Source organism: Periplaneta americana, chromosome 3 (genome assembly GCF_040183065.1).
Source record: "Periplaneta americana isolate PAMFEO1 chromosome 3, P.americana_PAMFEO1_priV1, whole genome shotgun sequence".
Classification (NCBI taxonomy): domain Eukaryota; kingdom Metazoa; phylum Arthropoda; class Insecta; order Blattodea; family Blattidae; genus Periplaneta; species Periplaneta americana.
In genome coordinates, this window is record NC_091119.1 from 19,331,982 (window position 1) to 19,347,603 (window position 15,622).

Sequence of the window (15,622 nt, forward strand, 5' to 3'; positions counted from 1 at the left end):
GTCCACGGCCACTGTGTTTCTTACGTACGGAAAGGATCCGAAAAAGTAACAGCAGCTCATCTCCAACAAGCACCCAAATACCCCCCTAAAGTAATGTTTTGGGGTTGTTTTACACATGAAGGGCCTGGAGCATTAATACCTATCAAGGGAATGATGAATTCTGACAAATATATTCACTTATTGGAAATCAGAATCATACCCCAGCTGCAAAAATAATTTCCGGATGGCAGAGGTGAAGACCTGGCACCATGCCATACGTCTCGAAAAACTACAGAATTCTTCAACAAGAAGAATATTCAGGTACTCCCCTGGCCAGGCAACTCACCCGACATCAACCCCATTGAGAACTTGTGGTCAATTTGCAAAAGAAGAATGCAAAAGATGGATTGTTCTACAAAGGAGAGGATGATTTCTGCCCTCATTGGTGTATGGTTCCGCGATGAAGAAATGAAGAATATTCGTGGGAAATTAGTGGAATCCATGCCAAATCGTCTCAGAGCTGTTATTAGGAACAAGGGAGGCCACATAGATTACTGAGGTATGTCTTAGATCCTTTTTTTTTTTTTTATCCCGTTTGAGTGTTTTTGCATAAGTAATTACGTTGTTCGGATTAATTTGCACACTACTGTACCTCTATCTTTCAACAATAATGCTGTATTATTTATAGATAATTTGTATTTTATATAAGTAATTATCCACGCCAATTTTCTTCAGGATATAGTATCGAAAGACGGCTGGCTTCCATCTAAAGAAACATATCGACAAAAAACATATAGGCTACTATGTCCCTTTCGAGATTTAAAACTACGATCTTTGTTTCTACCAGCATGAAACATGTGTCTTATGTGTTGTATGTTTAAGGGACATAGTTTTTACAAAAAAAAAAAATGGTCAAAAAATCAATTTTCGGTTTTCTGTACGAAAATATTGCTTGGATTCTTAGAAAGTTGATAGTAAGACGTTTCTCGCCTCTACGCCTTCTTTGAGATCCAGGAGCGATTTTTATATAGATGTGCTCCATATGTCAGCATTGTAGAATTTTTTTTTCACAAATTTGCCTTTTTGTCGAAACTACATTTTGTTGTCGTTTAGAATGCTCCATGCACATGCAGTTTTCACCAAACTCAATGAAAATATTCGTACATGTCCATGCATATACTATTATCTGAGATCTAACGTTTTATCTCGAACATTTGGAGTTAAAAATTGTTACATGAATAAAAAATATAAATAAATGTACGATTAAAAATGTATTGTGCATAAATTACTCTAGATACAATGGGTTTCTCAATGTTAAAATACTGCCGTGAATGAGGATTCGTTTGAAAAAAATGAACTTGCTGTATTTAAATGTAATGTGCATGGGACATTTTGATTATATCACTAATTTATATAATTAAAATAAAATTAACTCCGAAACTAGTAGTCCGATTCAGGTCAAAATTTGTACACATCTGTATCTTAATGCATTTAACAAACAGTTAAAAAGCGAAAGAAATTTGATTAAAAATTGTAAAAATTTCAAAACTCGGTCCCAGTGTCCCTTAAATAAAGAGACGCTCTCGTAATCGATCCTCAATTAACAGTTAAAAGATTGAACAAAGCTGTATTTGAATTCGTTCCAAGCAGCTCGTTGCAGATTCTGTTCCACACGCTTCCAGAAATATTTAGTGTCTGGCACGTGTTTTATTGACGCTGCAATCGACAATTGGAGAATGGTGTGCCCATGAATAAAGGATATGCATTTTCGGTGACAGGAAAGTCTATAGACTTAAGAAACAAACCGTAATACTTGAAGATCCTTGAACATGCCTGCATGTAATTCAAAATTCATGTTATTCTGTCTTCTGTAGTGACTAACCATCCACATGACATTTCTCCGTAATACATACATGGGCATCGTGCCTCAATTGAGAATTTGTGCCTCACTGACCTTCATAGAGCTTATCGCTCTGAGTAACATCATCTTCACAGTCCCCGTTCCTCCCTCACGTAGCTCCTAGGCGTGGGCAGGTTCTATATCAGTTTCATAAGCAATATCAGTGGTGCCATAATGACATCTAAGCATTGTGCACGCGTTAGAAAACGATTATTTCATGAGAAATGGGAGGAAAAGTTTTTTTGCTGTTTAGAAGGGGAGAACATACGTTGTATGTTATGCTCGAAAATCCTATTAGGCATTAATAAATTTAATATACAACAACATTACTCCTTACGTCATAAAGAACATGCTGAATTGGAAGGTAAGACAAATTAAATGTTATTTTTCGTACTATTCCGAAGAAAATTTATGATCTTAACATTTGCATAGTATACTAAATACGACATTATACCTTAAACACGCTGCATTAAAAGGTACGAGGAATTAAATGTTGTTTGTATGTATTATTTCCAAAAGAAATTTATATAAAAAAATATCAAATGTGCGTAGAAAACGAAATATGATTTTCTGAAATTATTTTAGGTCGAGAACGTGCAAATCTATTAAGTAATATTGAGAGACGCCAGAATATTCAAGAAAATAAACGTAGACAACGTGATGGAATATTATTGGCTAGTTACGCAATTTCTCGCCTGTGATTTAAATCAATTCAATAGTGGAGAAATAGTAAAGAGGTTTATAATTAAAGCTTCCGAATTAATTTGCCAAATTGAAAAAAAATTTTGAGTCTCTTACGTTAACCAAGCGCTTTCCTAATAATTCGCCACTGACCGCCTTAGCGATTACGATAAGATGACGTAGGTCACAGCAGTTTATATTTCCCATCCTACTCTGCAGTCTCCTCTCCTAGTAAACAAACTATTTCAAATCGAGTGCCTCACGTAACCGAAAATTGTGCCCATGTATGCCATAATTCCATAAAGTGGAATTTCTGTTACAATACAAATTTGTTTTCACATTGCTAAATATCTGCAATGCTTGGGAAAAGTGGCATAAGTCAGTTTCAACAAACATTTTTATTAATTTATTGACAACTTACGGAACATCTGCTCGCTTGGGAAATGATACATAAGTATTTCTCCCATAACAATAATTCATACAGAAGAAAATCAAATCGACATAAACCAATGTGAAGACAGTTTTTTTCCTTCTCCGTTTAAAATTAATATTTTTGACTTGTGCCACTTTTCCCGACCACTACAGATATATTCTGTGATTTTTCATTTCTGATTAGTGAAGAAGGTATACAGAATACCTTCTAACAGCCAGTATCGGATTTCACGTCGGAGACCCGTCTTCAAAACCCGGCGAGTCTGAGTGAAATTACATTAGTTAGAATTTACAAAACAGTTACATTACTGATTGTTCTGTGTGGTTGTGAAACTTGCCTTTCGCTTTGAGAGAGGAACGAAGTTTGAGAATAAAGTGCTTAGAAGAATATTTGGGGCTAAGAGAGATGAAATTACAGGACAATGGAACAACACAGTACTGCAAGTATTGCATTCTTCACCTGACATAATTAGGAACATTAAATCCAGATGTTGAGATGAGCAGGGCATGTAGCACGTATGGGCGAATTCAGAAATGCATATAGAGTGTTAGTTGGGAGGCCGAAGGGAAAAAGACCTTTGGGGAGGTCGAGACGTAGATGGGAGGATAATATTAAAATTTATTGAGGGAGATGGGATATGATGATAGAGACTGGATTAATCTTGATCAGGACAGGGACCGATGGCGGGCTTATGTGAGGGCGGTAGTGAACCTCCGGATTCTCTAAAAGCCATTTGCAAGTAACTACAGTGAAACCTCTTTCTATTTTTTAGTAGTTTATTTTATGACGCTTTATCAAAGTTTAGGTTATTTAGCGTCTGAATGAGATGAATGTGATAATGCCGGTGAAATGAGTCCGGGGTCCAGCACCGAAAGTTACCCAGCAATTGCTTATATTGGGTTGAGGGAAAACCTTGGAAAAAAACCTCAACCAGGTAACTTGCCCCGACTGGGAATCGAACCCGGGCCACCTGGTTTCGCGGCCAGACTGGACTGGACTGGAAGCTCTTAAGTTCGACAGAAAACAAGTTCGACATTCTATAGTTCAATTGTTACGTAGGAGAATTAGACACACCCCTATACGGGCACTAAGAAATGGGTTTGCCATTTGAATTGGAATTGGTTCTGTGTCTTGTAGTGATACTTTTGTTAAAGGAAAACAGAATACTTTATTGATTAGGACATCCATATTTAATCACTGATTTTAAATTAATGAACTCTTCTTTTTTCTATTTGAGAATTGTGCCGTTTGTGAGAAGGTACTGTCGAAACCCACTGTGGCACTAGAAGAGTATACACAAGTCTCGGGGCGGGCAGGAAATCAAGTACAGTACTGTATTCGTTGATGGATAACCAATAAGAACGTGTATTCATTTCACGTGCTACACCCATTACCCTTATTGGATTGAACCTTCAATTTTGCTCAGTCGAACTTAGGAACTGTAAGTATTAAACATATCGTAATATTCAAAACAGGAATTCTTTGAGTCGTATATCGTTATGATGAAATTATACCCGTTTGTAATCACGGAGGGTTTCTGTGAACACACTGTATAACAAACGCAATATATAAAACATCAAAATAGTTTTCTTTTCTAACACAATTCTTTCTCTGTATCATGTACGAAGAGAAAGTAATGTATGTAGCCTATATTGCAGTGGATTTAGCCTCGAGGGAGAAAGAAGCTACAGTACATTGTAGCGTGTGTAAAATCTCGGCATACCAGCTATTACTGTTGGGTCAAATGGACGTGAGTCAGGTGTTTCTAGACGATTTTGCAGTCTATAACCCCCTTTCTGCGGCGACGCGAAGCTAAAGCTGCCTTCGTGGGGTGAAGCTGTGGCCACTTGGCGTGATCCCATCCAACCACCAGCAACCGTCGCACGCGATCGTTCTCTCTTAGTCGCTCTCTCATTTTGGTGTACTTTATGATGACATCTGCAGCGTGGATGAAGAACCTGCAACATTGAACTCCACTTCGCCCGTATAAATAATTCACTCTTCGCAAGTGTCTGTTATTATCTGTGACAACCAGAAAGAACAATCAATTACGGTGAGCTGAAGTTTGTATTTGGTGTGTTCTGTGGTCTCCAAGGTAACAAGGCAACTCTTGTAACATTTATCTTGTCTTTGTGAACGCAGGATGTATTTAAAACGTGGCTGATCTTCGAGCCTTCGTTCATGTGAACCAGAATCAAATAAGTGTTTTGGGATTAAGAGAAAAGGAAATTCAGTGAAATGTCGGTCGTATTTGGTAGGCATACTTTTTTTACTAATGTAGTGTCTCACTACAGTAGAAGTTTGGTGCCATAAATTAGTTATTGATAGTTGTAGAAGCATGCGATGATTAGTGACTTTGGTTTCTGTGGTTACAAACTCATAAATGCTTACATTACAATGCTTACTATTACGATGTACGCTTGCTATATTAATAATCTTTGTAACATTATCCTTCGTGTCGCCACTCTGGTCTAGTTGCTAGTGCGCTGGATTCCGGTTCGATCCCCGGCGTATCTCCGAGATATAACTTGTGTTGGGCAAGGCAAGCCAGGTAACACAGAAGTTTTCTCTGGTTCCCCTGTGACATCCCAACAAATCTCTGTCATCATCTAGCGCAGTGATGTCAAAGCAAGCGCATTTTTCTGACCTTGACGTCGTGCGCTGGCATTAAGCGCTAGGTATGCTAGGAGGAATAAGCAGCCTGTTGGATTAAGAAAACAGTGGTGCACAAACTTCAAAAGGAACGTGAAATTTTATGTCGTTATTTTTATATGGCTTCTTTCTGTTTGTTATTTTCTATATTGTCTGTAAAACAAAAGTACTAACACCTATTTCTTAGCCTAATATTGCAGTTGTGTTTTAAACGTTAATAACATAATAAAGAGTAAAGAAGGAATATTCACACAAATTCCATAATAACTACAACTATACTGTACTAAGTGAATTAAACACATCATTCATAAAGAAAGTGTTACCCCAAAGAAAGACACTGAATATGATATAAGTTGAAATTGATATTGATGGAATCTTTAGCGTGATAAAAGTAATCAAAACAATATTATACTACAAAGCAAAGTTGTCTAGGTATATGTTTTAACTGTAACTAATATTACATAATAAAACTCTTATCGCATTATGCTTTTAGGTGATATTGGTGCGCAACTTTCTGTTATTAGAATATTAAATTATCTCGAAATCTGCTGAAGCTATAGAGCTGACGTTTTACCAACACATAGGCACATATCTTTTGTTTGTGATGTAACAGTATTTGCTTTGTTAATTCATTTCCTTACAAACATTTTCCTTGCGAATATTTTCAAATATTTTAATACACTATCTTCAGTAATACGTATTTACGATATATTAGATTTACGAAAACGCTGTTTTAGTACCTGTAAGGCTACTAAAGAAACATATCTGAAAATTTCACTTTTCTGTAAAAGAAGATGAGAAAATATTCCTTTTAAATAAAAAAGCAAACTTGTGAAAAATGAGCATTAAAATTAAAACTTACATTCTTATAATGCACTTATACTTCTCAGACAAATCTAAAAATTAACATGGATACAGTTTTAATAAGTTCTCTTCTCTTTATCTATTGAATCAGTGCTGGCCATCCCTGTATATAGCTCGACCAAGCGGCATATACTACCTTTTTCGTCTGTCTCTTTCCTTTCCGCTGTAAAGCGCTCAGGCTCTCCTGGGCTCTAAAGCGCGCGCTTGCTCCTATGGGCATCAGTTGACATCACTGATCTAGCGGGTGTATCGTAGACCAGCCTCCTAAGGCGCACCCTGGGTAACGACTCTGTCGGTAAATTGGTCTAAACAAATAGCTTCATATAGGTAAATGACGAAAAATTAAATACAGTGGACTCTCCTAAGTTCGACAGAACAGAATTGAAAGTTCAGTCCAATAAGGGTAGTGGATGTGGCAGGTGAAATGAATACAAATTCTTATTGGTTATCCATAAACGAATACAGTACTGTACTTGCATTTTCTGCCCGCCCCAGACTTGTGTATGCGCTTCTAGTACCACAGTGGGTTTCGACAGTTCCGTCTCACAAACGGCACAATTCTCAAATAGAAAAAAGAAGAGTTCATTAATTTAAAATCAGTGATTAAATATGGATGTCCTAATCAATAAAATATTATGTTTCCCTTTAACAAAAGTACCACTACAAGAGACAACCAATTCCAATTCAAATGGCAAACTCATTCCTTAGTGCCCGTATAGGAGCGTGTCAAATTCTCCTACGTAAGCAGTCGAACTATAGGATGTTGAACTTAAGAGCTTCCACTGTACTCGGTATGAGTGAAATAGTATATTACTATACAAGATTGGGAAGTGCGTTTTACAAAATCGAAGTAAAGTTTGAAAAACAAGCAGAGCGAATTTTTCAATTTCCGAGATTTTGTAATGCACTTCATAAACGTGTTTGTACAGCATTTTTTGCATGATCATATTTTTAAAATAGCAAATACAATATACGAGTATTTTGTATTGAAAATTTAGAGCAATATTATTCCAAAGCCTTCGCAAAACTATGCTGTAATGGTAACTAAGTAACAATAAGTGCACTGTAATGGGTCTATTTCAGTATAGTTTTGTTACGAAGGATAGTTTCCCTAGCAACAATTTTGTATGGGAATTCTAATTTGCAAGGCTAACAACAATAGCTGTAAATACAACAAAAAACACGATCGTGCAAAAAAAAATTTTTCGTGATGTTAACATTGAATATGGTACCGCAACTGCTAAGACAAGCAGTCGTGTGTTCGAAACTTGCCTAGATATTGTCCAGTATTGTGCAGCCTTCTTTTATAGTCTGGAAACTGATTCTTCTTCATCATCATCATCATCATCATCGTCATCATCATCATCATCATCATCATCATCCGAGAACATTTTCCGAAGTAGGCCATGGTCTAGTGGGCTGTGAAGCTTTAAAAAGTTTTTTTTTTTTAAAGAGACATCAACATATTTTTAGGCATAGCCTATTGAAAACGTAATAAAATGTCATTGATTTTTTTTTGTTTTAACAACAATAAAATCACTCCTATTATTATTAACTAGAAATTCAACAGCTAATTTCATACACATTTGTTGCTGATAATGACAGAGGTTCTTAATCTTTTTTAATGGCGTACCACTATTTTTAACTTAAGAAATTTGCTGTACCACTAAGTAAATTTATTAAGAGAAAACGTCATATGTCGCTCTTGGGGTCATAATAAATGTTTCTATGCTCCAATACCAATAATTGATTTCCTTATTTTGGCGTGTATAATTATTGAAAAACAATTACTGTTTGGATTTACTCGATGGAGTGTTCCATAAAAGATACAGAAAACAGCTATATAGTTTCATATTTTATGATAATTTATATTTTGACTTCAAATGTTAAGTACCACCCAGCAGTAATATCTTCTTTGGAATACATTTTGGTTTATGGTGCACGAAAAGTTTTGATATTTTAGGTAATAGTTTAATTCTGTAAAATGTAATAAAGGTAATTTTAGATAACTTTATTTATCCTATCACGATAATCCTTTATTCAGGCACTTTATTTTTATTGTTTTAAGAATTTTTTTTTCTTTATTGGTTTAAATTTTTGATTTTGTAATTCATTTTCTGCTTACTTGTTGGTAATTCGTGTATCACCAGTGGTACGCGTACCATATGTTGAGAATTGCTGTTCTATGACAATTTTTTTGGCATAATGCAATAAGTTTTATCAGGCCATAAGGAAAGATATCCGCGAAAGGAAGTAGATTTCAAATAATTTTTAAACAACTGCGATAAACGGATAGAAAATACGAAAATTAAAAATGATTAATTAAGTAAAATATATAAATAAGTGAATAAACTAAGCAAATAAATAAAATAAAACAACAAACTTCACTTCTCATGAAACCAAACGCATACTTACACCGTAGTTTGCGGTAAGAACTTCATGGTGGAGGTATGCGAGCTAACTAGCTGTAAATGGAAGCATAGCGAGGAAGGGAAGCTTTCCATTCCAATTTCTTCTTCTCCTGAAGCACAAGTAGGTTTCACGAGATAACGAATGGCCTATAGTTGTAATGTAAAACCAGATTTTTCTGTTTCGGAGAACAAATGAATCATATGTTAACATTCCTGAAGTTTTTGACAGGTCAAAACCTGCAAATCAAGCTTTCAGGTATAACTTCGATGCCCGGCCCCGGAACAATTTTTCCCTCGAAATTATTCAAATTAACTTTACAGGGAGTTATTCCTGAAAGCTTGATTAGCATAATACACGTCACTGTACGTAACAGAAAACCACAATTTAAGTCACACAGAGTTAGTGTGCACTCAATGTTGGTTGCTTGACGGTTTTCAGCCCACTTTGAGGGCTGTGGATATACAGGGAAAAATTGGATCGGTATCTGGTAGAGTTCCCGGGTAGCTCAGTTGGGAGAGCGTTGGTACGTTTAACCAAAGGTCCCGGGTTCGATGCCCGGCCCCGGAACAATTTTTCCATCGAAATTATTCAAATTAACTTTACAGGGAGTTATTCCTGAAAGCTTGATTAGCATAATACACGTCACTGTACGTAACAGAAAACCACAATTTAAGTCACACAGAGTTAGTGTGCACTCAATGTTGGTTGCTTGACGGTTTTCAGCCCACTTTGAGGGCTGTGGATATACAGGGAAAAATTGGATCGGTATCTGGTAGAGTTCCCGGGTAGCTCAGTTGGGAGAGCGTTGCTACGTTTAACCAAAGGTCCCGGGTTCGATGCCCGGCCCCGGAACAATTTTTCCATCGAAATTATTCAAATTAACTTTACAGGGAGTTATTCCTGAAAGCTTGATTTGCATAATACACGTCACTGTACGTAACAGAAAACCACAATTTAAGTCACACAGAGTTAGTGTGCACTCGAAGTTGGTTGCTTGACGGTTGTCAGCCCACTTTGAGGTCTGTGGATATAGAGGGAAGAATTGGATCGGTGTCGGGTAGAGTTCCCGGGTAGTTCAGTTGGGAGAGCGTTGGTACGTTTAACCAAAGGTCCCGGGTTCGATGCCCGGCCCCGGAACAATTTTTCTCTCGAAATTATTCAGGTCAAAACCTGTTGACGTAATCTATATTAACGTAGTAGACGTAGTGTTTTATTCAATGTCGTTTTCAACTGAAGAGATTATTGAGCGTTGAAATTCAACGTGGACCAGAAATACCCGATAAATTTGACTGGAGCCCTCTTTCAGGGACACGGTTCTTCCATGTGTAACAAATCTATAGTGAGAATCACATAAGAACAGTTCCTAAACAGCAAATATTGCAGTTTTCTCAGTGTTGGCAACTGTTACCAGATATCACACGATCCTACGTACTAAATGACTTATTTACTTGCCATACTTTATGTTGGAAGATTGTTCTAAATAATTCAATAATTTGTAACATATTTTCTTAGGCAAACTATACGGGAAAGGGATCAACATGTCAAGTATTTTGCCTGGCAATACGAAATTCATTGGTTTGACTAAACAATTGACTCACGAGACCTAACCTAAAAAATTTATTTTGTTTGACCACATGAAATTATTAGTACTAAGTCCGAAAGCTTACTGATTATAGTCTTGAATTATAACCACAACGCAATACATGTTCAAATTTCATTAGCTTCCAGTAACCGGCTCAGAAATCTAGTACAATTTTGATTTCATGCAATTCCAGTATCGAGAAATATTGTCGATATTTGTCTCAGCTGCCAACATACTGGTTAAAAAATCACTACCATTTGTAGTATTTGTCAGTATCGAAATTCGAAACGAAGTTGGCAAAAGAAAATTCAACCTGCAAACTATAAAATCACCACAATCCACTAGCATATGTAGTAATGGAGGAAAAATGGTTAGGTTTCACCCTTAGGGTATGGAGTAAGGTGACCCGGACTATACTCTATAAGTAACCCAGATTTATTTAATTTCCGAAGGAAACCATGATAAGGAGTATAATGGTATTTACTATCTTTGTCGAGAATAAGCGTGGCTTTTACTTCAACTACAATTTAGTAATATAGTTTGTTATTCAAGAAAGTACACAGAGCGTCACTCTGAGTGGCGCAGTTGGTATAGCGCTGGCGTTCTGTGCCCGAGGTTGCTGGTTCGATCCCGGCCCAGATCGATGACATTTAAGTGTGCTTAAATGCGACAGGCTCATGTCACTAGATTTAGTGGCATGTAAAAAAGACTACTGCGGGACAAAATTCCGGCAGATGCGCCGGTTGTTAAATAAACCATAATTTAAACGTACACATAGCTTTTCCTTGGACAATTTTATTTCTACAGTGTCTATAACTCCGTCATTGGACTATTCATAGTTGGGCTGGAATCGTGTCATGAAAATAAGGCGTTTCCTTTCAGCTAAAAATAATGAAGATAACAATTTTTGGGTTTTCTATAACACGCGACACTGAAGGTTTTTTTTAAAGAAAAAATGGGAAAATTATCTAATTTTAGAGGGAAGGTAATTTAGAATACAGAAAATTCATGTGGTAAGTCAGTGGACTTGGAAACATAAAAATAGTTAAAATTGGAAAGAGTAATCGGTATAGATAACCTAAAAGTGATTCATTAACACGTGAAATAAAGATGTAGAATACTTCAAACTAAATGCAAAACGCATATTTCACTTCACTTAGTATGCAAGGCATGCCAAAAACCCTGAACTAACCTAACCTAACCTGCCACAGATTAGTATATGCAAGGAAATACCAAAACCCTAGCCTAGCCTAACCTAACCTAACCTAACCTAACCTAACCTAATCTAATCTAACCTAACCTAACCTGTTACATATTCGTATATGCAAGGCATATGGAAAGTCTAATCTAAACTAATCTAACCTAATCTAAACTAACCTAACCTAATCTAACCTAACCTGTCACATATTCGTATATGCAAGGCATATGGAAAGCCTAATCTAAACTAATCTAACCTAATCTAATCTAAACTAACCTAAACTAACCTAACCTAATCTAACCTAACCTAACCTAACTCGTCACATATTCGTATATTCGAGGCAAATGGAAAGCCTAATCTAAACTAATCTAACCTAATCTAATCTAAACTAACCTAACCCAACCTAACCTAACCTGTCATATATTCGTATATGCAAGGCAAATGAAAAGCCTAATCTAACCTAATCTAATCTAAACTAAACTAACCCAACCTAACCTGGCACATATTCTAGCACCGTACAGCTTAGAAAAATACGAGGTGGAAGTTTCAGTGTTGTGTGCTATAGATGAATCTAATTTTTGATTCTAGTCAATCTGTTTGTATCCAATCTGGAAGGATGTAGTTACAGTCTATTTCACTACTGCATCAACAAAAATTATTGTATAGTACTGTGCATCAAAAGATTTACGAGTATGTTAATGTTTTTTATTAAGGACTAGTTCTACTGTTGCACAAAGACACAAAAGTCCGTGTCGTTTATATAAAAACTTGCATAATTCCGTAAGATGGTTGCGTGAGAGCTACCCTGGTGTCTTAGAGAAAGTTTCTTGAATATTTTTAGCTTCCTTATTCTCGGTTCTTTCGAGATATCGATTATTTCAAATTCAACTTGAACTCTTACGTAATTAATTATCGCGATTATCATTGTTTGTGTTACTACTAGAAACTGACAAAATCGAGTAAAAGCTATCGAATTATTCGATAGTTGTTCACTATCGTTCCAATACTTACCTTACTATTCGATGTTTCATTCATTTCAAACACACCACTTCTTCTCGACAACTTGCATCTTAAGTAACTATGATCGTGTGTCAAATTAATTTTTTTACTGTTAGAAATAAATATAAAGTAATTACATAATTAAAATAGAACGTTTGATCCAGGGAACATTCGTGTTTCATGAAATGAATGTGCACATAAACATTATTTTAAGAAATACAGGAAACGAATGTGCAGAATGGCCCTCAAGTTTTCTGTGCATAAGAAGCTATTTTAATCTTACCTGTTCTCGATTCACTCAGAAGTTACTGTAATAACATTATAGCATTATGTCCACCTAGAGAAACTACACTTTCCAATGGTGAAATAATAATTAATTATACAAATCGGTTAATTTAGCTTCCGATATTACTTCATACAAACACAGAAACATTCTCTGTAGGCTATGTTTAATAGCTTTCGATTGTTGTTGTCCAAGGCCCCTTATAGACGAAGTCATTTTTTTAATTTCATTACACCGCCTTAGATGGCGTTGTATTTTAATTTTAAAACTCATTTATCTCATTAAATATCAGTCCTATCAAAATTTTTCAAAGAATAAAACTTACCAGAAATAATTTTCAAAGAAACGTTTGTTATGCAACACATTTCACAAAAATCAATAATATGCGAGATATTTCGATTTACTTAATTCAGGCCCCCTTATAACCCCCCTTTTAAATAATGTATTTTGAATGCCATATTGCCTAAAATCTAAGTTAGAACGAACTTAATTTATATTCCAATTTTCATATAAATCGGTTCAGACATTATCGCGTGAAAAGGTAACAAACATCCATCCAGACAGACATACAAAAAAAAATTTCAAGAAAGCGATTTTCGGTTTCAGGATGATTAATTATACATGTTAACACCAATTATTTTTGGAAAATCGAAAATTACCAGAAAAATTTCGGCTACAGATTTATTATTAGTATAGAGCACATCATCTTTACCATTATTATTATTATTATTATTATTATTATTATTATTATTATTATTATTATTATCATCAAAATAACCTTTATTTATGTTTTCTTCGGGTATTTAGTTAGTCATCAGTTCCTGTACACGTTCTTCAGCCATTTTGTATTGTTTCCATTTATTCCATTAAGTTTTATCTGGTATCTTCATTTTTCCTTATCTTATGTGTAGCCTGCAATATGTTATAAAAATCTCATTTATATTGTATTTCTTTTCTTTCATTTTTGGTCAGAGTCTAGAACATACATGGGCATCGTGCCTCAATTGAGAATTTGTGCCTCACTGACCTTCACAGAGCTTATCGCTCTGAGTGACATCATCTTCACAGTCCCCGTTTCTCCCTCGCGCAGCTCCTAGGACTGGGTAGGTTCTATATCAGTGTCATAAGCAATATCAGTGGTGGCATAATGGCATTATCAAAGCAGTGTGTACGCGTTAGAAAACGATTATTTCATGAGAAATGGGAGGAAGACCTTTTTGCTGTTTAGAAGGGGAGAACATACGACGTATGTTATGCTCGAAAATCCTGTTAGGCATTAATAAATTTAATATACAACGACATTACTCCTTATGTCATAAAGAACATGCTGAATTAGAAGGTAAGACAAATTAAATGTTATTTTTCGTACTATTCCGAAGAAAATTTATGATCTTAACATTTGCATAGTATACTAAATACGACATTATACCTTAAACACGCTGCATTAAAAGGTGGCCTACGAGGAATTAAATGTTGTCTGTACGTATTGTTTCCAAAAGAAATTTATAAAAAAATATATCAAATGTGCGTAGAAAACGAAATATGATTTTCTGAAATTATTTTAGGTCGAGAACGTGCAAAAATCTATTATGTAATTTTGAGAAAAGCCAGAATATTCAAGAAAATAACCGTAGACAACGTGATGGAATATTATTGGCTAGTTATGCAATTTCTCGCCTGTGATTTAAATCAATTCAATGATGGAGAAATAGTAAAGAGGTTTATGATTAAAGCTGGCGAGTCTCTCACGTTAACCAAGCGCTTTCCTAATAATTCGCCACTGACCGCCTTAGCGATTACGATAAGGTGACGCAGGTCACAGCAGTTTATATTTCCCATCCTACTCTGCAGTCTCCTCTCCTAGTAAGCAAACTATTTCAAATCGAGTGCCTCACGTAACCGAAAATTGTGCCCATGTATGGTCTAGAATTTATGAAGTACGTATACGGTTGTTATTTAGAATTAATAATTAATTTATTTATTAATAGTTACGCATGTATTGTTCCTCCAGAATGTATAGAAATGCTCGCACGACTTGCAGTTGAGCTTAAATTTGCATACAAGTCTAAAATTGTCTGTTGATCGACTATTTCCAGTCTTCTCGGATATGTGTGAAAGCACCTACACGAACTACTTCCTAATTCGTCTTGCTTTCTCTTTGAATTATTCTTGTATGGTGAATTGTTTGATTTTTTTTTTTTTACTTATACTTTCACTACGTCACATTACTTTTGAACAATAAAACGGTACGAAAGGACGTGTTTCAACCAATCATGGCTGTTTATCGCTACAATTTTATCACTTTCCTAGCATTTGTTTAATTTTATCGCTTTCCTTGCATTTGTTTGTTTTTACCACTTCCCTAGAATTTGACTTTGTTTATCAACATTTCAAGATGCAAATTATTTACGGTACTATAAAACATGCTTTGCGATCGTCATTTGTTTCCCGCATAGATAGTCAACTGAAAATGACGGCTCCGTTCAACGGTTTGGTGAAACTAACATAGTGAAATAGAATTTTAGTTAAGTAAATTAATACCTATTTATTATATTAGAGTACTTTATTTCTTCTAATTTTTATATACTGTTTTCTGTTTTTATCACCCCCCCCCCTTCCATTTGTTTCTTTATTTGCCA

At 35.5% G+C, this 15,622-nt stretch overlaps 1 protein-coding gene across 2 annotated transcripts in view; it reads left to right on the top strand.

Moving 5' to 3' along the window:
- Positions 1 to 4,905: 4,905 nt before the first annotated feature.
- Positions 4,906 to 15,622, top strand: part of LOC138695815 (calcyphosin-like protein) — a 117,640-nt gene continuing 106,923 nt past the window's right edge. The window contains exon 1 of one of the 2 annotated variants that reach the window (XM_069820055.1): positions 4,906 to 5,046. Coding sequence is in view for 1 of the 2 variants with exons in the window: in XM_069820054.1 (XP_069676155.1) it covers positions 5,232 to 5,247 (16 nt within the window). In the remaining variant the exon portion in view is untranslated. Of the gene's footprint in view, positions 5,047 to 5,216; positions 5,248 to 15,622 lie in introns of those variants that run through there. The other variant, XM_069820054.1, reaches the window with a different exon arrangement.